This window comes from Pagrus pagrus (genome assembly GCF_965226575.1).
Source record: "Pagrus pagrus genome assembly, chromosome: 8".
NCBI lineage: Eukaryota > Metazoa > Chordata > Actinopteri > Spariformes > Sparidae > Pagrus > Pagrus pagrus.
Window position 1 is genome coordinate 26,970,417 of NC_140192.1, and position 26,543 is coordinate 26,996,959.

General features: G+C 41.3%; 2 protein-coding genes across 3 annotated transcripts; one reads left to right on the forward strand and one right to left on the reverse strand.

The window, feature by feature from the left end:
• Positions 1–1,424: 1,424 nt before the first annotated feature.
• On the reverse strand, positions 1,425–5,305 carry vgll4l (vestigial like 4 like). The gene is made up of 5 exons (XM_084359502.1): positions 5,141–5,305; positions 3,388–3,511; positions 3,021–3,270; positions 2,367–2,448; positions 1,425–2,215 (listed from the first exon to the last, which is right to left on the reverse strand). Exons 1-5 carry the CDS (start codon positions 5,205–5,207, stop codon positions 1,914–1,916), a joined length of 825 nt encoding a protein of 274 aa, XP_084215628.1. The 5' UTR covers positions 5,208–5,305; the 3' UTR covers positions 1,425–1,913.
• A 3,278-nt stretch (positions 5,306–8,583) lies between these two features.
• Positions 8,584–21,428, forward strand: syn1 (synapsin I). 2 transcript variants are annotated; one of them, XM_084359816.1, is made up of 14 exons: positions 8,584–8,872; positions 9,148–9,596; positions 10,577–10,634; positions 11,834–11,925; positions 12,554–12,710; positions 13,279–13,368; positions 13,898–13,960; positions 14,055–14,197; positions 14,305–14,379; positions 14,472–14,574; positions 14,665–14,793; positions 15,566–15,635; positions 15,731–16,241; positions 17,920–21,428. In XM_084359816.1, exons 2-14 carry the CDS (start codon positions 9,280–9,282, stop codon positions 18,053–18,055), a joined length of 1,944 nt encoding a protein of 647 aa, XP_084215942.1. In that variant the 5' UTR covers positions 8,584–8,872; positions 9,148–9,279; the 3' UTR covers positions 18,056–21,428. The 2 variants fall into 2 exon arrangements, with proteins under 2 accessions (XP_084215942.1, XP_084215943.1); XM_084359817.1 differs by having other exon boundaries at positions 8,585–8,872; positions 17,958–21,428.
• Positions 21,429–26,543: the final 5,115 nt, after the last annotated feature.

Genomic DNA, 26,543 nt, shown 5'->3' on the forward strand with positions numbered 1-26,543 from the left:
CACTTTTTTATTTATTTTATAACACAAACTTTTGCATAATTGTGGCTTAGTGCATCGAACAAAGAGTTTCTTTATCTTTAAACAGATAAAGGTGTTTAAAAAAATATAAGTTAAGAACCTTTAAACTGCAAATGGTGCAAGGTCATTACTCATGCAGCCTCGCCCCTGTCCATTGTAGTATTGCTAAATAAGATTTGAAGTGGATTAAGAGCATATGAATGAAGTGTGGCGTGCAGCTGTAAGAACCTGTAATGGAGTCGCCTCCTAGTGGTAAAGTATTGTCTCTCCCTTTCTCTTTCTCTCTCTGTTTAGTTTCTAAAGGTCACTCTGTCAGGCAACATTTGGCCCACAACAACACGTTTAGTGGCGGGGCTGTGTTTTTAGCTGCCTGAGCTGTTCATCATGCAACGTGAGACCAGTTGTCAGTGACGCAGTTGGCTGTTTGAGGTTTACCCAAGGGCCTCTAGATGGCATCAATGCCCCTGTTCAGGTTACACTGGTTAATGAGTACACCTCATGTGGAAATACCAGTTTTAACACTTAATGAGGAAAAGTAATAACCAGCAGTTTGGTTGTTGTTTGCTCCTTTGTGTGTGGACAAGTCTGTTTGACGTACATTCTTTGTTACTGTATGGTGGATTTTAAGAGGTTTTGTGCAGATGTCTCAACTCAAACCACCCTATAGCGTAAGCTTGTCCACGTTTAACGATTTATCTTAACAATTATTCTGTTAACACATTAAATACACATTTCCCCTACATGATTTACAACTTTCCTCTCATGTTGTTCAACTTGTGAGCACATTACGGTTATTTCCCACCTCTTTAAAATTGACCAACTCTGTAATTTCAAAGACAGAAGCTTTGGATTTTCTTTTAAAAATGTGGCTTATCGTGTTTAAAGTTAGACAAGATAGGACATGCAAATAAGTAACTGAAGAGCTCGACTGGTTCTCATGCTCAGGCCTATATTAGCCCAACCCTTCCTTCCCCGCTTCCCTCCCTCCTATCCCTTGCCAAACAGGATCTGTAGGATCTTACAGAGTCATTTTCTCAGGAGACAGGAATGTCAGAACACAAGGCCTGGTGCCTGCTGCAACATGCAGCCTACATTCCCTCAAACTTACAGGAAAAAGTCCCGAATGTGTTGCTCATACATCCATTTAATTTCCACACAGTGTGTGGCAACAAGGCTCCATGTAAAACGCCGTGTGAGCACCGGACGTGGTGCAGACGAGAACTGACTCACTCCAAATTAGGTTGTCTGGTAAACCCAACCCATTTTTACAAGGTGAATTGACGACCTTTGAAAGTGAGTTTTGTTCATTTTGTGATATCCTAAAACAAAAATTTCCAAGATTGAAACAGACAAAAGATTTGTCAGATGATACAAAACAAATGACGACCACACACAAAACTATGAAAGAATTTTTGAGATTTTATTTTTTCAAGATCTTTTGAAGAGTCTTTGTTTTGTGTACAGCTTTTAAGCATTATATCTTACAGCAGATAGGTGAGTCAGTTAGACTATAAGAAACCCAGATGTATCAGAATATAAATATAATACAACAAAACTGTGGCATTCAGGCTGCATAAAAGAATGACACAAAATGAAAAAGAAATGTAAAGGATCATTTGGCAGATTTTTCAAATCCTCCCACATCACCATCCACTGTATCTCAGATGCTATCGACAAGCAGAGAGAAGAAATGTAACAAAACAAGGACGTCCCATTCATGCTACATTCGTCTGTGTGTCTTAAATTTGGACACATCGAAGTCCAAAGTGACAGCACTCCTGGATCTGTTAGCTCTCACCACCAGCGCTGGCATTTCCATCGCTCAATAAGCAGAGCTGCACGCAGTGAAATGTTAAAAAGTAAAGTTTCTTCCCACTTCAGGGATCATTTCTGATTCAAATGACAGACCAGTGGCTTGAGGTGGGCGATGAGCTGCTGGTGGACTCTTTGCGGGACTGATTTGAGCTGTGGCTGTAGGTTGGGGAGTGAGTAACACTCGGACTGCTGGGCGGTGTGGAGGAACAGGAGGAAGACTTGGATTTGATCTGCAGCCACTTGTCACCCAGTGCCTTGGCGAAGTGGTCGTCGACAGACAGGCTGATGGAGAGCTGCTGGGAGCGAGCTTTCTGGTAGTTCGCTCCGAGGCTCCTCTGGAAATGCTCCTCGACCACGTGGTCGTAGGTGGATTTGGGAACCACTGTAAGAGAAAGGATGAATGGATGAAACATCAAATACACACCTTCAGTGAGTCAGTAAAAGTGAGTGGATGTCTGTAATATGACACGTGAGTGACGATTAGGGAGGGACCGTCTAGTGGATTAACTCATTCACAGGAGTGTGAGACTGACCTGATGAATGGCCTCTGTGAACCTCAGGCCTGCAGGAAGGGTTTCTTAACGAGGAGACGCAAGTGATCACAGAGGGACGCATCTGAAGACATAAACCAAAAGAAGATGAGTCATTAATTACATGAAAAGACATAGAGAAAGGACTTCATTCATTCATACCACAGCATACCTGCTTTATGTCTCTCTTTTTATCCCACAAAATGATTACTATCACCTAAACCTCAATGTGCAATTCGTCCCATTACCACAAATAGCGTACAATGTTCAATTAGAAAAACCCAAATGATTTGAAGACTGATTAAACTGGTTGGGTTTGGCCTATGAAAAACAGATCACTCCCAGTGTGGTGGCATATGCAGGTCAAAGAGGGAGCAGTCTGTTTGGTCTTGTTGATGGCATTCCTCCCTCCATTGCTCACATTTTCTTCCTGAATCCTGCTGGATTGCATAGCACCGACAAGCTTAGGCCTGTATGCACTCTTGGAGGAAGAATGTCTGTGCTGTTGGATTCACTGACTACAGGTGGGAGATGTACCACCGCTGTGGTTAGCCTCGAGCTACACTCAGACAACAAAGGGACGTGCAGTGATGCCACTGTACTTGAGTTCTGACAGCCCAAACATCCTGCACTACACAGTGTTTGCAGGTGAATTACCTGGATTTGAGTGGCAGCAGAGCTTTTAGTCTTCTCCTCTGTGTTTTCAGGGTCTTTTCTTGGTTTCTTGATGAGGGCGAGTGGTTCATCCATGACCGGTGCGTAGTACACATGGGTGGGCAGAGGGCTGGTGGGGCTTGGTGTTGGACTCCAAGTGGATGTGGGGCTCTGAGGCCTGTTAAACACCGCCGGTGCTGGTGCTGCTCTCTGGGCAGCTCTACCACTGCTCCTGCTCAGCGCCCGCTCTCGCCTGAAACATGAAATCATCAGAAAATGTCACATCTCATTGACAGGATTTATATTTGATCAATCATGGTTTAAAATGTTCAATTATCGTTGGAAAAATGAGCACAACTGTTTCACAAACCTTTCTTCCAATGTCAGGCCTCTCTCGTGGCTGCGCTTGCGTTTCATTGGATAAACCGTTGGGACTCGAGGTCGGTCATTTGTCATGTGTCTGTATCTGTCTTCGCTTCTGAGGTGAGGCTGACCTGAAAAACATAAAATTCAAGTTTAGAATAAGCAGGTTTGTTTAGGCTCATTTTCTCAAGAAGAAGACTGTTGCCAGAAGGATGGCCAGTTACTGGCAGTGATGATTTTACTACAGTTGTAACAGTGTGTCACTCAGTGGTGAGTAACTACTTGTTTTGATCCGTGACATCAACCTGCATGACTACTATTCGTGGGAAAATGTTTTTTTGTCACCGTTAATTGTAAACTCCGTTAACTCGTAGAACCCGATCTACCTGATCAGTGAGGCTTACAACACTCCACAGCTGATTCAATGCTAACGGTAAATGTTGTTTTTCTGCATAATGTTGGCAATCAGCCCTGTCACACAGTCTAAAGGGCACAATCAACAGGTTCTGTTATGGATGTGTGCCACATATCTAACAGCCTAGTGTTTGAAGGACCCCGTCTTGGGCGGCACCCGTTTGTGAACGGGCCATCAGGGAGAATACACACTGGGCTTTTCTGCAACTACACAAGTTGAAACACATCAAGAAGAGGAAGCTGATGATGTCACTGATGTGTTGAAGAAGACAAATTGAAATATGAATTCTAAGTTAAATGATTTTAGGTGAATTTATAACACTTACCAAATTTGACTCAAAGCAAAAAAAAGAAGTTATATTTTTATCCATGAACTCAACCCCAACTCAATCCATGAACTCAACATGAGCTACTGCTGCACATCATGTTCCAAGCAGTCACGCATACAGTCAAAACACAAAGCTTTGTTTGAAAATGTAATGGCAGCATAATTGCACTGTGGCCCATTGTTTGACTGTATGCTTAGTTAACACTTGGAAATAGACACTGATGGGGCAGCGGGAGTCCTCCAATGCTCCTTCAACTATATTCAAATCTGTCATTGTGGGTTTTAAAAGAGGTCACACTTACATGGAGCACCTTATTGAAATCTAACAATGGGCTGATGCTGTTTGTCACTGGAAGAACAATAAAAGCTGTTCACAGTGGCTTCGCGCCCCAATCCACATTACCTGCTGGGTGAACACTCCAACACCTGTGAGCACAGTGCCATTGTGGAGGGGGAGGTATAACCACACCTATGCTGATTTTCTAATGCCTCGGGCATGGATATTTCTTCCTTCTTACCAGCAGGACTACACTGCCTGACCTTCTGTTTTGCTGCGTTGAATCAGATTATGGATATATAACAGAAACACGGGATAGTTGTGAGCGAAAACACAATTTAAATGAGTTCAATATTAGTTTTAATAGAGAGTCATTTATTCTTCAGTCTCAGTAGATGTCCTGTATGAAATCTACTTATTTTTTTCCTTTTTGATAAATAAACTAAACATATTTCACAATGTATATTTTAATAGTCCCTGTTAGTTTTCATGTCACTGTCACGTCTCTTTCCATTTTAAACAGTTTATACATAAATATCATGTGAAAAACAAAAAAGGCAAATGACACTGTAATAAGCAGTATAATATAAGATATACGGTTATAATATTAAAAGGTCATGACATAAGGATCTTAGCACACAAACCTGTGATATTTAGGTGTTATAGCACAACTACAGCAGAAAATTCATTCAACTGATTGGGGTAAAGTAGCATGAAAATAAAAGTAATGATCAATCTTACCTTCTAAAATGTAGACCTTGAAGCCGCTGCTCATCCGAGTAATGTATTGGAAATTAGCCACAGCCATGACTCCTTATCTTTCTGAAGCCAAACACAGAGGAACACCTTGACTGCTGGATCTCACAGCACACAATGAGCCTCAGTTTGAGATTGTATTGGACAGGTAATGAGATGCTGGGACTGAGCTCAGACAGGTAAAGTATCAGGTGGGTGCAGATAGGTGCAATGGCTTCCCTGTGACTCAGTCCTCGCGTTCAGATTGGCTACCGTCTCAGCCAATCAAGAAGCCGTTCAGCGTTGTTATTGTCCTGAGGGCGGAATGAGCTCACGGGTCAGCCTGTCTCACAGGTAGAAAGTGGTGAATGTCAGTAGAGTACCACAGAATCCACACTGTTTTAAGAAGCTTCTGGCTTTATTCAACACTTTCTTTTGTACAAGATTATCATCACAAAATATTCACCTCTTTGGTCTTGAATCATGTTCATCACACAGTTTTTTAAGATTTCTCTGAACAAAGTGAAGTGTGTCTTTTGTTTCCCTCCATGCAGTCAGCACCTGTCCCCCTCCCCTCACCTCCCCTCCCTCCCACCTAATCTGCAATCTCACCAAACCGCATTTTTTCGAGCTCTTAGCCCACCGGAGCTCCAGTCATTCCACTGACCTGCCCATACACGCACGCAGCTGCACTGTGAGCCTGCCTCACCAGTAATCCAAAGGCTTTTGTTGATGGCCAGACAAAGACTCCTAAGTCCTGGAAATGCTGCTGCCATGAGAACAATCTCGCCTGAGCACACTGAGGAGTTTGGCCACACGTAGGAAGTCTTTGGAGGCCACTCACTATAGATACTGTGTGACATTGCTCACAGAATAATTATGGGGATATATGACATATACAGACATATCAATTACATGTTTATGATGGATCATGGTTAAATTAATTGAGAAAACTGATCCTCTGTGCTGCCATAGTATTGGCTGACACATTATTTTGTTTCAGGCTGTTTAATGTCCCAACAAAGTGATTGGTTCAAAAATGTGAAAGAGCTGCACATATAAAGGTCTTACTGTGAATACATGCATGAAAAGTGTGATGCTGAACTCAATCTAAGCTCAACAGTGCCACCCCAAGTCATAACTTGAATTCCATCATTACCTGCACTTGGGTCCTGTGTATGCATTTCATCAAAGAATGGCAAACATGTTGTACTCATTTTGAAAACACGTCTGGTCACTGGCAGAGTCCTTCCTTAAACATGCAAATCTGGGTTTAGTATGTGTGGAATCTGTGAGTGTGTGACAGTTGTTCTTGATTTGTAGCATTATTTGTCGTCTGCACGTCAAACAGCTAAGAGTGATCTCTTCCGGTTGTTTTGTTTATGTCTGTACTGGCACAATGACCAAATAATTTGCTCTTCATGCTGAAAAAGAGAAACAAAGTGCAGCAAAAATGTTTGTTTCAATACACAAGAAATAGTACTCATCTTTGTCTGATCCAGCTGTTTGCACAATCCCCAACATGATGTGATACTCCATATGAGAGGTTGTGACGTGGATCTTCTTAGTAGTAGAAGGCTCAAGTGTTAACACTGCAACAGGAACATTAGTATTCAGCTCATGATTAATTATTTATCGGTAAGTGGATTCATTAAAATGATTACGTAACAAGATATTTTTTATTCAACCGGGACTGAAACCACCAGGTATTAACCTGACAAAACGTAAGCCGTACACTACTGTTGAGTAAATAATGTAATCGTGATATTGTTAATAAAATCAACAAAGACTTTAGAGCTTTGCTTTGTAGAGTGTGTTGCTGCTCTGTGAGTGAATGTGTTCCCACCACTGTGTCTGCACAGCAGTCGTACTGAGACATGTTGACAAATGACTCAACCAGAGAGGCAGAATTTTTGGACTGAACTTGAAAGGTGTAGTGTAAACATGAAGGCAATGGATTAGTCTCTAAATGTATGAACTGCTAAATAAACAAATTTAAAAAGACATAGTCTGCATCAAAATTTAAATATACATAATTATCTTGTCAAAACATTTTTAAATGACGATTATTTTGTCATGAAAAAGTCTTTAAATGTCTCTTTAAGCTTTTATATGATACCGAAATGTCTTGTAACAAATATTTCCCAACAATATACTGAATTGTTTTATTACAATGTGAACAGCAGCACTCAGGGCTGTGTAGAAACAGAGTCAATGGACCAAGTACTTCAGATTTCATTTGAAAAAGCTCAATAACTCTGTAGTTTGATTATAGTTATGTTTTCATGGATTACTTGATCGCATATTTGATTATGGCAAAATTGATGATTTTTTTCCCACGATTATGTCGTGAAAAGTGTGTTTGACAAACAGAGCCATCCATTTTTTTTCTATTAAAAAAAGTATAGGCAGCAGTATAGTGGATCTTTTTAGAGGGCAAGAAGTAGAAATAGTATCAGTGTTACCCCCCCCCATCCCCAACCCCGGGACTCATCACACCCTGACAGTACCAAAACATGTGTGTTTGTTCAATGAGGACTCATGTGCACACACTTTGACTCTCTTAAACACACCCAATAAATCTATTTGAAGGCCAACAATATCTGCCAACCCCTGAAAAAACCCCTCAAGGGTCCCGATCCCTAAATTTAGAACCAATATAGTATAATATAGGTCAGGTATAGTAAGCATACTGTAGGTGCAATATTTTAAATGTTTGATTTTGATGTAGGCCTACTCCAAAAGTATTCAGATGTTACATTTTTTTAAATGCAGTGGATTACTAATTACACAATTGCCATGTAATATGTAAAGAGACCACATTTCACAGTAATCTGACACAACACTGACTCTACTGGTTGATGTAAGAAGTGCGCTGAGGAATGTTTATCAGTGTCCATCAGTCAGCTTCCATAGTACGGGCCAGGGGCTCCCCGGGGGGCTGTGTTGATCACTTGCTCTGTGTGTCACCAACAGATGGCGCATCTCACGACCTGTATTGACTGAAAATCAAAAGTAACACCATGTGTCAGCGTCCTGAGAGCCGATCATCCACTGCTGCTTCACTGGCCGCAGCAGGAAGCAGCATCACATCAACACCCGTGTGCACCCCGTGGAGTCAACAGCAGGCTCATGTCTGACAGTGAGCGACGCCCCTGTGTCACCCTGTCCTCATCAGCACCACCATCATATCCCAACACAGAGCTGCGTCAAGTCACACACAGGCACACTGAACGACACAGGAAGTGTTGTAATATTCCCTTTAATACAACTCAAAACACAGAAATACATCACCCTGTTCGGAACTACAGTTTGTTACTATTAACCACATCCTGAAATCCAATTAGATTGTCAAGACTCACCTTAGAATTAAAATACAAAAACATCTTCAGCCCATCAACATGTCTTATTTTGAAAGCAACACCCGGAAGTGCCGCACCTCACCCCGCCTAGCTCTACTGTGGTCCAGCCTCTCAGGCTCCCTTCCCTCCGGATGACTGGGAGTGACGCAGGGCAGGCAGACGGAAAAAACTGGGGCTTGAGTGGAAGGACAGGGAGAACGGCGGTGATGCAGGAAGGACTGTAGCTTCCATCTCACAGGTTCAAGCCCGATGCTCGGCCTGCCCGCCCGCACACAGGACATGAGAGACACGCATACGCTGGCTTTCCTGTGAGAGATCATAATAAGGCATCATCACCTCATCCTTTGGGGCGGATCAGTGCTCGATACACTCCCAGGTAGGCTTGTTATCATGACACTTGCTCCTGATCAGAGGTCGCTTTGATTTGCCTGTTTGTGAAGAAAATTGGCTATAAATCAGATTTAATGGTGAAAGTAATTGATTTCATTTGAGTCAGTCGTGTGCACCCTCATTTTTCCATCTTAAACCAAGAGGTTGTGTGATGGTTTGCTAATTCCTTAAGCGACTCAGTCACGATTCCTCAGCAGGATCCTGTAATCAGATATCAGAATTCTGCTCCTGATCGATAACACAAGGCTCGTTTCTCTTTAGGCAACATTGATGCCACATCTGCACATGGGAAAGTAGCCTAGTCATTCCGTTTTCTCCCTGAACTTGTAAGTATAAGCATCCACTTTGAGGATCTCTGGACACCCCTTTCCGTCATTTTATTAAGTCTCCATCATGAACTACCTGCGTCGACGACTCTCGGACAGCAATTTCATGTCCAACCTGCCCAATGGCTACATGACCGATCTCCAACGCCCCGAGCCGCCGCAGCAAAGCCCCGCAGTGTCGCCAGGGCCGTCGGAGAGGCGCCAGTCCACCAGCCAGCCGCAGCCTGCAGCAGGTGGAGGCTCCGGCTTCTTCTCATCCATATCCAATGCTGTCAAACAGACCACAGCTGCTGCGGCTGCGACCTTATCCGAGGCGGCGGACCGGGCAGGAGTCTCCAGCAGTGCCAAGATCCTCTTGGTTATCGACGACCAGCAGACCGACTGGTAAGAGCAGTGCGCATCGCCAGCGCGGTGCCTCGTCTAGACAGAAATGTGTGCCAGACCGTGGGTTGCAGTGGCCTTAACATCTAGAAGGTCATATGATTCATCCAGTGCTGGGAGATATATCACGTGTAACAGCCCGTTAGGCTCACAACAGAAACACCTTGCAGGTCTGTGCGCTAGTGGTGCCCTGGCAAAGAGCGCAACAGACTGAAGGCAGAGAAGCCATTTTCATTAGACGATCAGCTGTTGCTTGTGTCGAAGTAATGTTGGATTCTGCCAATAAAATGATGAAAACGATGCCAATACCTAGGCTGGTACCATGATGAGGCAGGTTTTTTTTTGTTCAAATCGAGGTGATGTAAGGACCAGTTCTGCACAAGAAAAATGCATGCACCAGGGAAACCAAGCCTCTACACCAGTGTGCATAATGCATTATTATTAGTCTCAGGCGATGAAACACCGCACTCCTGTCTCTGAATGACACCCTAGATGATAATACACCAGGCAGATGTGTGCACCATCACACCACAGAGACTATGTGCTTCTCTTGCTCTGTCAGAACTGCCAGGAGATGTGGATATTTATGTTTCATAGGATGGATGTAAAATGCAAGGATCAGTATGTCCTCCTTATGTCCAGTTCATGTTAGATAGTCCTCCTGATTTAGCTTGACCGTTTTGTTTATGTTGCAAGGTGTATCTAAAAAGGCTGAAACAGCCTAATCCTGATGCACTGCCAGCAGGGAGAGTAATTATGCAGCATACTGCCTCTAATAGATTACTGTGTCTGTGAAAAATAGCATTTTCTTCCATTGTTGTCAGCTTATTTGAGGAGGAGTATTCTCAGAGTTTTGAAAATGTTTCGCAAATGCTGGAGAGAATGTCAGCTGTCAATTACAGGAGAACATTTGCAAAATGAAATTCATGTTTTGTGTCTCCATGTGAACAACAACTGGATTCAAATCCTCATCTCACATGCAGGGTAAAGGTCTTCAGAGGAAGGAAGGTCCACGGAGAATATGACATCAAGGTAGAACAGGTAGGTTTCACATCTCTTCATAACTCTTTGCTGGATTCTGTCCGACTGTGCAACTTTACATCCCTCCAGAAGGACGGGAAACTGAAATACAGACCGCAGAGGCTGGACTTGTTGAAAGAAATGACCCAAGCTTTACTTAGACTCATGACCAGACATTGAACTTCAAATGGAGGGATGTTACATCATTCTTTCATCAGAATATTTTGTGTTGTGCGGTGCCTCACTGCCTGTGATCTATTTATATAAGATCTTGTTTCTGAACAGTTTAGCTTCCACCTCTTTAGATGACAACATTATTGTAGTATGAGTTGATTGTATTTACTTCTGGTCACGATTCTCTCTAAAAGCAAAAGCAGCTATAAATTGTCAATGGAAAATGTGCCCCTAGAAATATTATGCATCATTTATCTTCACTTTTTTGGTTTCAAACCTTTATTTTCTGAGGGAGTTTCATGTGTCTTGTCGGGTCATTTTGTTGAGTAACCCTTACTAATTTGTCCCCTTGCATTTGAGCTACACTGGTCAACAACAGGCTCGATAATAACATGAAATAATTCATGTTTTTTAAATAAATTATCCACCACAATGGAAGCCATTACCGCGTTCATACAGAGTCCTTAGAATGATAAATGTCACTCCAGGTCCAGGTCACTAATGAGTATTTGTAGAAGAGGGGGACTGCTGCATTCATTCATTGATTTGTTCTCCTGACACTGGATTAAGAAAATTATATTTTGTTTGACAGATGCCTCCACAAAACCATTCTGAATGCATTTTATTGCAATCTCTTATAAAGATAAATCAGCTGTTTGTGTAACGTAACAGCTGACCAATACTCAGTTGTGTGTGACTTGTAAACTGAAGCCTCATAAGAATATTTATTAATACAAGTGCCACTGGCTATTTATGCTGTAATCCACCCAACAGCACTTTGAAGAGACTCTCAAAGTTTAAAATCTCATTCTTAGCCTGAGGCACTTTCCACTCTTCCTATTTTTGTCCCTCTACTTCATGTTGCGCTTGCGTTTCCATTATTTCCCCTGTGGCCCCTTAGCAGGAAGAACACACTTCAGATAAAGTCTGCTGTCTTATAATTATACCATGTTCAACCTGGCTCATGTGGAGTAGGGAGTCATCATCCGTTCTCCTGCTCTGATCGAAGTGTTCGATGAGGATTAACCATGCTGTTGTCCTTTTAGGCAGAGTTCTCTGAAATCAACCTGGTGGCCAATTCCATAGGCTCCTACAACGTGAACATTGATGCGATCAGGGGCGGCCATAAGGTTACCAAGTAAGTACTCTGTAAAATATTTCTAGTAAAGGGAACAGTTCACCCAAAGATGAAAATTTGGTCAGTATCTACTCACCTTCATGATGATGGAAAGTTGGGTGAAGTTCCGTAGTCCACAAAACATTTCTGGAGCTGCACAGTTTTGCTTCATTCTCCTAAACAACTAATGTAGCTGGGGACTTGTTTTAATCCTAAAAAACAACAACCAAAAAACATGAAATGGCTCCATACTGCTCATCCTGCACGATCGTAATCTCTGGAAGCCCCCACATCCCAAATTAATGTGAAGCAACTTTATTTACACCCTTTTAAGGACAAAAACTTTATTATACCTGCCAAGCTAAAAGCGTTAGCATGCACCGCATCTGAAGTGGGTGCACGAGCTTGACCTGCATTAAGGGCGTAAATAACATCTTTTCCAATCAATTTGGGATCTCGGGACTTCCTGAGACTTAAATTACATAGCTGTATGTAATGACTGAATTTTGGGTGAACTGTCCCTTTAAGAACACAGTCCACAGTGCTGCTGCAAGTTTGAGGTTATGTTGAAGTCTATCCTGATGAAAGTACCTCATAACTGCTCAGTTTGAAACACAGTTTAATATTTTGCTAATGTCCTCTGTCTTAGATCCATTAAGCCAGACTTTGTGCTGATCAGACAGCATGCCTTCAGCATGGACAAGAATGGAGACCACCGGAACATGGTGATCGGACTGCAGTACGCTGGCCTGCCAAGTGTGAACTCTTTGCACTCTGTTTACAACTTCTGTGACAAACCATGGGTGGTAAGTAAAGAGTAAAGGTAAAAGTAAAGGTGCAGTAAGCGATTCTGGAAGAAGGTGTTTGTGCTTTGGGTTGGGGTGCCATAATTTGCCTTTTACAAGTCCTTGAATTCTATCAAGAGCACAAACCTTGCTTTTTATTTAAACATAACTTGACATGTGACATGTTTTCTGTTCCAACTATAGGTTGTTCTTTTGATAACTGATGCGTCAATTTGACTAATTGACGCAAAAAAAGTCTCTCACAAGTGAATATTTTCTGGTTTCTTCATTCCTCTTTGATAGTGAACTGAATATCTTTGGTTTGTGGGAGAAACAAGATATTTAAGGCGTCATCTTGGGTTGTGGGAAAGACCTTTAAAGACAACTAATTGATTAATGAAGAAAAGAATCAACAGAAGTCAATGAAAATAAACACTAGCTGCAGCCTTAGAGTCTACAGTATAGGCTACATTGTATTTTAGTATTAGTAGTAAGTATTTTAAAACCATATTGCACATTAAATTCAGCTACATAAACATGTTAAACTTTGTTTTGGATTACAAATCCCCCGTATTTGTGTTTATTTCAGTTTGCTCAGATGTCTAGACTCCACAAGCAACTGGGCCCAGAGGAGTTCCCACTGATTGAACAGGTTTACTATCCAAACCACAAGGAAATGGTGAGTTCTTTGCCATCTGCTCTCCTCCTCTTTCTCCTCCCCCCTTTCCGCCTGTGCTGATGGGTATGTATTGATGCTAAGCAACCCTTAAAGAGACACACACACACGGACAGGTCTTAAAGGGTCACGTTTTAGGAGCTAATTCACTTCCGTGTCAATATTCAGTCTCATGTGGCAGCTGAGACCAATCTAATTTTCTAGGGAGTGTCTTGTTTTTTTGTGTTCCAGGCAGAGACAGAGTTTTTTTTTTTTTGGTGATTTGTGTGCCAAGTCAGAGTCATTACATTATACCAAGTCTGTTGGTGCAGAGCAGTCATCTCCACCCCTGCAGTCACAGGCTGACAGTACTCGGCTGGCTTTCAAGCCATCAATATGAATCAGAATTCCCTGCAAAAATAGAAGCAAGGTGCAATTTGTCATTTCCTGTTTGATTTAAATTGATTAATTTATCAGTGCTTTTAATCACTAGAGTACTCCACTGAAGTTCATTTATGTGATAAATGAGTATGTGATAATGCTGTTGTTACAGATTACCTCCCCCCGCTTCCCTGTAGTGGTAAAGATGGGTCATGCTCACTCAGGAATGGGAAAGGTAGTATTGGAATGTTTACACTATTCGATGTAAACACAATATTTCTGGGACCTATATATATGCCGGTATATTTATATTTTGATTGCTACCCCAGGTAAAAGTGGACAATCAATACGATTTTCAAGATATTGCCAGTGTTGTGGCACTGACCAAGACTTACGCCACATCTGAGCCCTTCATTGATGCAAAGTATGATGTCCGCATCCAGAAGATTGGCGACAACTACAAAGCTTACATGTGAGTGAAATTAGGATTCTACTCTCTTCCGTTTCAACCTTCACACTGTTACTTTATTAAATTAAGGTTGTTTAACATGAAAATTATGTTTTAATTTTAATTAACAGGAGAACATCAATTTCTGGCAACTGGAAAACCAACACTGGCTCATCTATGCTTGAGCAGGTGGCCATGTCAGACAAGTAAGAGCTCTTAAATGCAGATGAGATGAGAAACAGTAAATCCTGTAATGTCACCCCGCACTATTATAGATCTGTTTAACATGTTCTTGCAGGTACAGAATGTGGGTGGACTCTTGTGCTGACATTTTTGGAGGGTTGGATATCTGTGCTGTGGAGGCTCTACATGGTAAAGATGGCAAGGACTACATCATAGAGGTACGGGCAGGCAGTATAATGATATCAAGGGAATGTTTGTCTGTAAACAGAAAAGGAATCCATGAAAGCCATCATCTTGTTGATTTTTAGGTTGATGACTGTTCGATGCCACTAATTGGGGACCAACAGGATGAAGATCGCGTTCAGATTGCAGAGCTGGTGATTTCTAAGATGAACCAGTTTGTACCACACAGCTCTTCAGCAGGACAGCCGACACAGGTGCTCAAACCACAGATAGTCAATACTTAATACAGTAAACGCTTAATTTGCATTATTTAACAATTTGTATTAGTTAGAACAGCGAACATTAGTATTCAACAACTTCCTTGCTGACATTATCTAGTGGTAGTGTTACTATCACTAGATAATCTATGCCTGGATGTTAATATGATCAAATTATTGATTCAAATGATACAAACAGGTCCAACACCAATATTTGTATAAGTCTGATTCTGTGATATTGAAGCCATCAAACTTTACAGTAATGTCTGAAAATGCATTTCTATATCGGACTGGACCAATACTCAACATCTCAGTCTTACAGTATTTTGCATTCAGGTGCATTGAATAAGCTGACATATACTTATGAGTTATCAGACAAGCACTTTCAAGGATAGATGCCATGCTCAATGGGTACATATCAGCGTAGAAGTGGAGATTTATGTCACATTTATGGTCATATGATTAAAAGACAACATAAAATTGAATAGTAATGGGCTAAGCACTGATCCCTGGGGGACTATAGACTTGATAAAGAGATCTGAGGCGGTCTCATTCTAATCAGATATCACCTATGAGACAATGGACGAGAAAGGCAGAAGTAGTAAAACATCCCGCACTGGCATCATTTCGCATTCCTGCAATGGAGGATGTCTTACATGTTGTGGCAGAGCGTCTTTACATAGAAATTATTTGGAATATTATTTTCTATCACTTTCTACTTTCGATAAATATTTATTCTCTGCCCTTTAAACCCCTGTGTGTTTCATAGAAAGCAGTGTCTCCTCAGCCTGTCTCACAGCCCAGAGTACCACAGGCTCAACAGCGCCCCTCACCTCAGGGTAAGAAACGTTTTACAGTGACAAAAATTATTTTCTTTATCCCCAAGGGTATTAGGAAAGTGAGTGTCATGGCTTATTTCATTTTTCTCCTGTAGGTGGTCAAAGTCCCCCATCTCAGCAGCGCCCACAACCTCAAGGCCAACCTCCCGCACAGTCCCAGCAATCTGCCAGCCCTGTTCCCGCTGAGCCCATTGCCCAGACTAAGGCTAGCCAAGGACCTGCAGCTCAGCAACGGCCACCAGGTCAGGGAGCTACTCAAGGCCAGAGACCTCCCTCTGGCCAGGGCTCTCCTCAGAGAAGCCAGGGAGGTTCACCTCAAACTCAGAGGCAACAGTCTGTCACCCAGCAGCAGAAACCGTCTGCAGGCCAGAAACCTCCAGCAGGCCAGCAGCAGAGGCCTGCCCAGCCCCCTAGGCAGCAGTCACAGGGAGGGCCACAGAGGGCTGGTCAGCAGGGTCGTCCTGGAGCACCGACCACCCAGCAGCCACGACCTGCTGCTCAAGGCCAAGGGGGCCCGGGTGGACGCCCCCCACTGCAGCAAAAGCCTCAGCCCCCTCAGAAGCCCAGTCAGGACAACCCGACTGTGGGCGGCTCCCCACAACTAAAGTAAGTAACTATATATGATAAATGACGTGGGATCAGTTTCCTCTCATTTTTCATTAAATGAACTTTGCACTTGACCTAAAGAGGAGATTCTTTCTTACTTTTTGCCTGCATTAAGATTGGCATGCCACATTGGAAAAATCTCTTCCGCGATCTGCCTGAATGTGCATGATTTATCGATCCTTATGTATTTACGTCCTCCAACAGCCGTTTCACAAAACATAACATTTTCAGATCACCTGGAGAGAATGTGATACGCTAAAACAACAAGCGGAAGCTGGCTTGCAGTTGTTCAAAACCATAATGAATCTATCACATCTGTCACATGTTTCAGGATGCAGGAGACCAAATTCTCTAAATCCAACTTTTTAATATTTTTTCCTCTTTGTAGCAAGGATATACAGAAAAATAACAATTGATATAGTTAATTACTCTGCAGTTTTTCAACTTTAAGAAACCTTTAGTCGTTTTGTTTTTAATAATTTGTCATATCAGTAAGGGATAAAAACCAGAACTGTCACAACCCTCCAATACCATGGTCAGTTACCAAAGCTGCTGAGGGTTTGACTAATTGCTGGAACAATTTATAACATCCCATAAGGTTCATATGCAATGACAACATTGTTCTCTACTCCAGTAAACAGGACTAAATTTAGATATTACTTGACAACCCCAGATAAAGTAGTCCGCTCAGCTGATTGAACCCTTCGGCTCAGCTTTTAGCCAGAAAGCTAATGTTATGCTTGCAAGATTCAAAGTCAATAACATTGGGTATGGTTGACAAATAGTAAATATCATTGTTTAACAACAGGACTAGCTAGCTAGCCAGCAATGTCACTGTCACTGTAGGAACAAACGATGGGCATTGTGAATTGTTTCTGCAGCCAGAAGTAGTAGTTCCTTCTGTGTTTGTTTATCAAGAGTTATTTGACACCCTGTGATATAGAGTAATTTTAATTATCCTCTTCTATCTACCAATAGTGGGATTTTCCATTATCAAATATGCTGTCAAATGAAAAATAGACAATATTTAATTTTATTGTGGCATATAATCAAAATACTTTCCTAATGTATAATGCAAGGTGAATTATATTTAAAAGAAAATAAAAGACAAAGCTACATTCAAAAAACTGCATTTATTTCTACCAACAACTTATAGAACTTGTTTTGAGTTAAGATATCAAACAAACTATCAAAGCTATACAAGTACACATACATTTCTTCTGTATTTGTGAATGCTTTAGAACATTTTCCGTTGGCTTTTGATCCAAAAAGAATCTGTGTGACTGCTTCTACCTTAGTGCTCGATACATTGTGATGGTTTTCATGGACAAATGACACACATAATCCAGATTTTGGATTTTATGAATTATATTGCATTATACTCTCTTGAAATAGAGTCATAAAGTACTTGTCATCAGTCCCTGACACAACATGCATTACTTTGCATCCAGACAAGTCATTCACTATTCATATCATATCAAAGCTACCTTGAAATGATAAGGTAATACTGAATGACTGTAAGGAAGGAATGCGCTTTTATCATCTTTTACAGAGCCTTTCCTCTCCAGTCTCTCTCTCTCTTTGTCTTGCCGTGCTCCAGTCTTTCCATTCCATGGGTTTGCTGCATGACTTTAATAGCCTCTTCCTCTCCTCTATTGCCATTTTCCTCTCTTTATAGCAAGTCCCAGTCTCTTACCAATACCTTCAACATTCCAGAAACCCCAGCGCCACGAGCCAGCCTTAGCCAGGATGAGGTGAAGGCTGAAACCATACGCAATCTACGCAAATCTTTTGCCAGTCTCTTCTCAGACTGAGACGGCATAAGCCCCCCTCTCCCCTCCTCCTACTGACAGAAAGATGGACAGGCAAACTGAAGGGCATATTCCCCCCAATGATCAAGGACCAACAGGATGCCGTCTCCAATTCATGTGCATTGACCCTGAGATGAAAATGTACACACTTGACACCCACTGCCTAAAAAGTTAAAATATTTTAAATGAACAAAAAGTAGAACACAGAGTAAATTCAGGCACTGACGCCTGAAACATTCCTTGCCTCGCCTCAAGTTTAAGTCATTGTGTCACACAAAACAACACCTTACAGAAGCCTGTTTATGCATGAACACATACACAAAAATATGGAACAAAATACTGCTGCCACTTGTTTGTTGGTGCTGTAAAGTCATTGTGATCTTTATGTTTGATTTTTGGTTGGTTTGCTGACCGACCAAATCAATTAAGGGACTGTATGAAAATGATAGGGCTGGGGAGGTGTGCTGAATATACAAAACAGTGAAAATACAACAACTCACCGTTGCTTACATTGTGACGTAGCTGGATTTGTGAGATCATGTGATCTTGTGAATCCATTATCCCACAGTGGTTCAAACCAGAAAGTCAAGCCATCAGTGTCCTAAAGACTATTAACAACAGGCAGCAATGTGTGAACACCAGTGAGAGAAGCATCCGTTTGTTTAAAAAGAGGTTAGCGTAGAAGCTATAGCATCAGTTATATTAGAACTGGAGAGTATATTTGATTGAAAGAAGAGCAAAGAACAATGTTTTGCTCTTCTTCCGACCGGCTTTGGCAAGAGATTGATTTGTCAACAGCTTCAGCTGGTCGTAATGATCCCCTACTGTTGATCTGAATGGTTGAACTTTGTTCAATCACCTGCCAAGTATCTTTTTAAAAGTGCCTGACCTTTTTCCAAACAGTTTCCAAGGATGACTACCAGATGGTTCTGCGTAACAAACCATCTGGAGCACAAGGTTACATATCCTCTGCAAAGGAGAAAATGCACCTCCGTGACCCACATTAAAGTCATCTTTTCAATTTAACTATTTGATCTCTTTCTATCTAATATTGTCACAAACATAAAATATGAAACAGAATAGAAATATAGGCTTAGAAAAAATACCTTCCCCTGCTCTCCCAAAAAAGTTAGACTACCTGACTTCTGCCCCCCTCTGCCCCTAATACTTTTTGTACAGTCCCTAACTCAGCACAGCCGCGCACATAGGATGTCCAGTGTTTAGCTAATGCTAGATCTCTTGACTGCTCATGGTGATGTCTTAGCTGCATGTCAACAGGAGGCAATGGTTGCATTTTCCAACCCCTGACATTGGCGCTTGTAACTGTGTTGTCACATGTAGTTGAATTAGCTAGCTAGCAGAGTAACCTAGTAGGTGTTGTGAGTATGTTGTTGCTGCCACTTTTTTCTTCCAGTTTCTTTTCGTCGCACAAGAACAAAAAGCCTGAAAGCTCTCCACCTTGAACGCATGCCTTACACAGACAAGACCGTCAGATCAAATGGAGTTGTCTCAGGGATGTCCAATTGATTGTGACACTTGTATGTTGGTGAGGGTCTTCCATTACGGTTTTATTGTGGTCATTTACCAATAATGAAGGGAAAGCATGCATTTTAATGAGGTAGAATGTTTTTTTTATTATCATGAATCATTCAAATGCTTTTGCACACAGAGGATACTGCAAAATTATACTTGAATACAGTGACACTGACTGAGGTATGGGGTCAATATTTTCAGGTTTATCCACCTGCCACGTGACAAAGCAGCAATTCAGTGGTCCCACCCTGGGGTGCTGCTGGGTCTGTTGTGGGTGCAGCACAGTAGAATACAGCATAAGCAGGGTTGACAACTGTTCGTGGAAAATGACAGTTTCATTTCATATTCCCTTGATTTCAAAGCTATGTAATGTATACACACTGACTGTAAACCAGCTATGAATTTAATGGATGTACAATAAGTTAGTGGATTATATCAGGGTTTAGCAGTAGGTCAGTGCATTGTCATTTTGCACTCAAGTCGGCCTTCAGTTTGCATCATTTGGTGCAGCAGAGTTTCTGCTTCCATATATGCCTCCTGGGCTCACACTTTGAAGAGGCTATACAATAAAGAAACTAAATAATGTAAAAGTATAGGAATGTCAACCGTGGGATGCACCTCTGCAGTAGGTTTTAGCACTCCCTGCCACCCCTCCTTTGCACTGACAACCCTTTCTTTGATCACAACTCTAAAAAATTCGAAACTGTTACTGAAAACAACTCTGTTTCCAGGCACTAAAAAAATGTCTTCCAGAAGGAGTGCTTTCCATTCAATGTTGACGTAGTATGGCAATATCATGCTTTTTAGAGAAGACCCATGAGCCAAAAAAGTATAAAGGAGCCCTGGTTCCCCTGCAGATTCTCCATACTGCCTGTGTTTATCAGTCTATTTGTGTAGCCACAGTGACCCCTTGTGCTCAATAGTGCATAAATGTGTGAATGTTGTTCTGTAACTGGTCAAACCAAATAGATGTGAGTGATGCAGATTGTCACCTTTATCCCCTGCTGCTATTTGTGCTTGTTGGTATTATGTGTGTCTCTAAACTCTTTAAGCTTTATTTTTGAAACTTTGGCATTTTTGTTTAAATTATTTTGTAAATGCTTTATTTTTTCTATGAGGCAGGACTATCTGGGGCTTGTCAGTTTATGCATTAGTGATTCAGGGCTTCATTTTTAAACTTTACAGTGACTCAGTGTCAGTGCATGACTGTCAGATTTATCGTGGTACAGCCTACAGCCAAGAGAATCATTAAGAGCAGCTTTGTGTAATTGTTACACTGAGTGTGTAATTTATGAAAATGAGCCATCACAATTAGCATGGATGGTTAACTTTGAAAAATGTCATCTTGTCACTCAGAGGCTTCGTCGCCATATTAAGACATACCATTTGGCACCTCTTGAGCCTGACAGGATGAGCTGTGACAGCAATGCAAAGAAGTAGTTTTATGCATTTATGTTTTTGATATTCACAGATTCTTTCTTACATTATTTATGGTGGATATATTTGACTGTGAATGTACATTATTTCCTTTGTTACAGCTAAGTTTTATTGTTTTCTAAATGCATTGTATAATCATTGTGAAAAGATTTAAGTCCTTACAAATTTGAGTGGAACTGATTGTCAGTCGATGCCTGCCAGATTTAAAAACGTGCATCATAAATGTAAGTGCAAGAATCAAAAAGCTGAGATTTTTGTTGATCATAAAATAAATCATGGTGGATTATTGAATTAGATGTATAAAAAAAGAAGAATATTTGATGTTATATGCAATGTAGCTATATTATGTGATAATGAGTATGTTATTAAAACATGCACATGTCGAATAAAGTCTATGACCAACGAAGACTGTTTTTGATTTTTTATTGTTGACTGAATATGAAACAGTAACAATGATGCTTTCAGGTTCAAGATATATTTCATCATATCTGTCCATCCTGGACAACACATCCTCACACCGAAACGACGAGTAGGTGGATTGCCAGCTAAAACATGACCTTTGTAGTGTGCCATTGACAGGCATACTGGACCGTATCGTATGCATGTAGTCTTGTTAGGTTTAGGAATCATCGTAGTTTGGATGTACTTGATGTCATTTTACTTTGTTAGTAATTTAAAATAGCTCACTGTTGACCTTTGATTGCACACTGGACATGACCAGCGGTGCCATGAGTGAAAGTCCTGTGCTTGTTTAACCTGACAATCCATCCCCAACCTCCTCCTTAAGCAGACTTTCTTGTGCTTTAGACAACTTGCCTGACTTCCTCCTTTGCTGCCATAATAATTACTACAGTCACTAGAGGTCCCTGAAAAAACAAGAAACGTAAATATGGTAGACCATATTTGTATTATATATCATTTCATATGTAAAAATCTGCTTTCACAGTTGACCTTTTCTGATGAGGACGGGCTGTCCTGGAAGATGATCTCTTCTGGTAATCTTCCTGAGGTAATGAAATTAAGATTGAGTGAGTAACAAGTATCCGGTATAGATAAGATTATCATCATTATCATAAGAGTATCATCCAAGTAAAATGTTTCAATATTAGGAAAATCCTCATAGCTGACTGGTGTTCATTCATTCACGTTTATAAAAATGAGCAGTTTTGAGGGTATTCTGTAAATACTTTCCCCATGAATAATAAATATAGCAACTTCTGATCAACCAGTATCAATTTCATGCTTAACATCTTCCGGTTTTAATACAAGTTATTCCTAATATGGCTACAGATACAGCTATTTTAGTTTGCTGAAAAGACACAGATACAGATACAGATACAGATAATGGTGAACTCGCTCATACCTACTTAAACATGTAATTTTTGTTGAATGTTTCCTTTTGCAAGTTGAAGGTCTAAAGATAGTGTGTTGTATGTTGTTCATTTGAAGCCCCAAATCAAAAAGATTTCATAAAAATAAACTGTCTTGATCTGACATGACATACAGACATACAGATTAAGGTTGAATGTATGAATTCGGCCTTAAAATGTCCATATTAAACATGTAGGAGTTGTGCCTGTAGTGCCAATTAGCTAGCAAAATGACCAAAACACCCAAAATATGAGGTCAGGAAGGATCTGAAAAATTCTTACAGTGTTATGCAGAGTAGTTGCAATAGCAGACTTACTAATGTGGCCACAAGGTGGTGCGGGCCTTCAGTCTGACTACCATAGCTTCAATACTGCATGAGATTAATCGGGTTATATAATTCATTTTACACTGGTGTAATGAGCACAGCCTTTTATGTCCCTGTCTGTTTGATCAGAACTATTCATTACCTAACATTACATTCATTTGGTAAATGCTTTAGCCCGAAGCAATTTACAGTATGTGTATTCAAATTTGATGTTAATGTGAGTGAGGCATCAGCAAAAAATGGAAATACAGTCAAAACATGTTCAGTGCTACAGTCCAACTATGGATTTGAGGTTTTTGTTATGTGGATGTTGGCGAGTCACTGACTGCTGAACCATTATTATGTTGGTGATGCTGCAGAGAGTTTTATTGCAGTTTGGTCCTCTATTATGTTAAAAACTCCAATGAGGTCTCTCATTCATTGTCTCCCGAGAAATTCATTTTAATGACACAATTCTGAGTCGTGATCACACAAAATACACAAACACCAATGTGTGCATAATCCTATTAAACAAAACTAATCTGGCAGATATGAACAAATGGCTCCCTGAATGGCGCTCATCATAGTTTAGCCTTCGTCCTTTCTTCGTATAATAATGGCCTAATTCATGGTGCTTGAGGAAAAACACATGTATTATGCTCCAATATCTTGTGGGCTTTCATTAGGGCTGCAAATCTGAATGGAGCAGCTGCAGCTGAGAGAGGCTAGTAGTATTATGCATCCCCAGTCAAAAGAAAGACTGCGTTTCATTGCCTTGTTTTGCACAAATCAATGACTGCTATCTACAGCTGAAACAAACACATTCAAACTGAGATGTTTGCTGTCTAGATATTTCAGCTGGCAGGTTTTATACACTGAGAGAGAGAGCTCAGTTTTAATCACCAAATGGATCAATTTCTTTTTCCTGTTAAAGTTTTCATTGCAGACAAAAGTGTCTGCCGTGCAGAATCCAATTTGCAGGCAGGACGTTATAGAGCAGTGCACTCACGAAAGGTCAGTGTCGTTTTTATAGCTCTGTCTGCTGGCGTGACTTTCTTATCTGGCTGCCCAGCGGGCCATGGTGTCCTCTCCTAACAAATCCAGGTGTGTATATCAGTGAAGATGCTCTTCTGATCAGTAAAGATGAGATTTTATACTGAAAGTGTTATGGTAGATAATTACCTTGTTCTTATTTGGCATCTTAAATGTGTAAATCTTTCAGAGGTGACACTTTCACATTTTGAGCCTACATAAATAAAGGAATGACTTTAGTGTCTGTGGTCGGGCATTATCTGTTAACCTAAGCCATCCATTCACAAGAAAAACGCACAAATTGTGATTTTCTCCCACTAGCCACACACTTGAGGCGTTGTGTAATCATTCTCTTACAACTTCAATGACTTTGCACATCACAAGTAAAACATTCAAGGGTGTTCTCAGCAATAGTCTTGTTCTGTTGCGAGCAGAGAGAAGACAAAAGAGGAGGGGTAACTCTGAGCCAGGATATTTCTAGAGCTGACCCATTTAAACAGCCTGGAGAAGCTGCGAGCACAGGTGCATCTGGAATGCGTAATTACATACATTAAGTGTCAAAACTGATTTGCTCATGCAATTTGATGGGTGGATGTGCAAACTAGGGAGAAATTCCAGGCGTGGGGTTGAATCCCGTTTGTTTTATTCATTTCAAATACTCGAAAAAATACTTTTCACCAAGTGTTCTCGTCCAATAAAGAAAGAAAAGAAATGCTGTCAGTCCACTACTCAGTTCTTTCATTCAGCAATGACATGCTAGTCTCTGAATGGAAAACAGTGGCTGTTACAGCTATTATACATAGCCTGCAGCCTTGCACAATTAGTGCAAGTCAGTACTGCTTTGCATTGTGCTGCTGTGGGATGGAGAGTGAGAGATATCCATATTTAGAAGGACCTCATTGATTCTCCCTAACCGGGGCACAAAAGATTTGTTGTCTGTCCAGTCTTGAATAAGCACGACCTTAATGACAGCGCTGCATTATAAAAACCTCCTGCTGGGCTCAATCACTGTTTGAAAAATGTGATGAAACTCGGAGCGAGAGGCAGTTTGCTCTAACCGTAATATAACTGCGTTCCGTTTCTCTGCTGTTACATAACAATATCACAGTGACAATGCACAACCACAAATAATTCACACCATCAGGAGCCCTCGCAAAGATACTGCACCCACCAACAGGCCCGTCTCTTCCTTCCAAATGTGTTTCCCCTTTAATAAACCTGCACACATGACTGAATGGTTCCTCAGCCAAAATGGCAGATGATGAAGGATGAGAGAGGAGTGTGTAGTAAAGATTTAATTAAGACTCACCATGGGATGTCTTACTGACTCCAGAGAGCAGGACAGAGGAGTTTGTGTTTGCACACTGCAGCTGTGAATAATATCTACACTATTCTTACTTTGACCTACATGTAGAATATGCCCACATGAGCGCAGGTCTTTGTTCCTGCTTTATTTTTGCCATGAGGCTGCCAGGGAGAGGGGGTCTCCTTATGGTTAACCTTATGTTAACTTTTAAACTGTCAATCTATGCTGGACATAATCAGGGACATAAGAGGCAACCACTGAACACACAGCCGATTTAAAGACGCGCTGCTGATTCCCTCCTGCAGCGCATTCGCAGATTGAAGGTTTAAAGGCAATTTTCACCTCCATTCCTCTTTTCTTAGTGACGTGGATTTTTATGGTCTCCATGGAAGACTCCCATCAGCAATTTACCTCATTCCCTTTGAAATCAATTCAGTCTCTTTTGCTCCTACTCAGTGTGGGTTACCATGGATACTGCTCCCAAATGGTTCGGCTTGTACATGAATTTGTTTATGAGTGTTACTTGGAGTGGATTAGAATGTTCTTTTTTTTGTGTGCAGCCAAAGTAAACATAATTTGCTAATTGAGTGTAGCGAAAATTACACTCAAATTGTTGTTCTAGTCTTCAGGTCTCAGCCCGAAGGAAGCGTCCCCCTTTGAAACATGCAACATCAGCTACATGGGGACACCAGTAAGGGTTCCTCTAGTAACTCTAGTCCACTCAGGAAAAGCCTAGCAATCCGCTGAATATAATCTAGTCTGATCCACTGGGAATCGAAGCTACGCCAACGTTGCTTCTTCGGTTCCCCAATGAGCCAAAGAAGCATCCAAATACTTGACTTGGCTGCGTCCAAATCCTCGGTCTGAGTGGTGTGCGCCCTATATGGACCACCACAACTGTAAATTATGTCGGGGGAAGGAAAGTTGGAGGGAGAGGATTGGGTGGTTTAATTTGTTGAGGACTTAGTCGGAGTTCATTTGGATTTAAGGGAAGACTGGGTGCATCTCCCACTGAGTCTTCAGATTCACCGCTCCTGCTGCTGCACTTCATCCTCCTCTGCGTCCACTGAACTGGAGTTGTACATATTTCATACAGGGCATGAAGGGGTCCTTTAAGATCTCAAGGAACCACCCACATTCAAACATATGTCTATCTAAGAGGTCTTATTCTGGCTGTGTGAAATATTCACCACTGCAGGGACCGTGGAGAACATCCCCGGGGGTTTCTTGTGAAAGCTGAAATGTGTTTGCCTTATCTCTGTCTAATGTGTTTTCCTTGTTTCCTCTGACATATCATTACAGTCCAAAATAAGTGAAGCTGAGAGTTGCTTTGTATTAGCCTGCCATCCTGGCTATTTTGGGCTGGACTTTGTAAGCAGTGGGGCCTGGCTGTGAGTGCATCCCCGCAATCTCTTATGTAATTCCCTCCAATAGGAACACAGGAATCAGAGAGAAAGTTTGTAGAGAGTCGTTTACTCTTACGTAGAGCTAATTGGAGACAGCGGGAG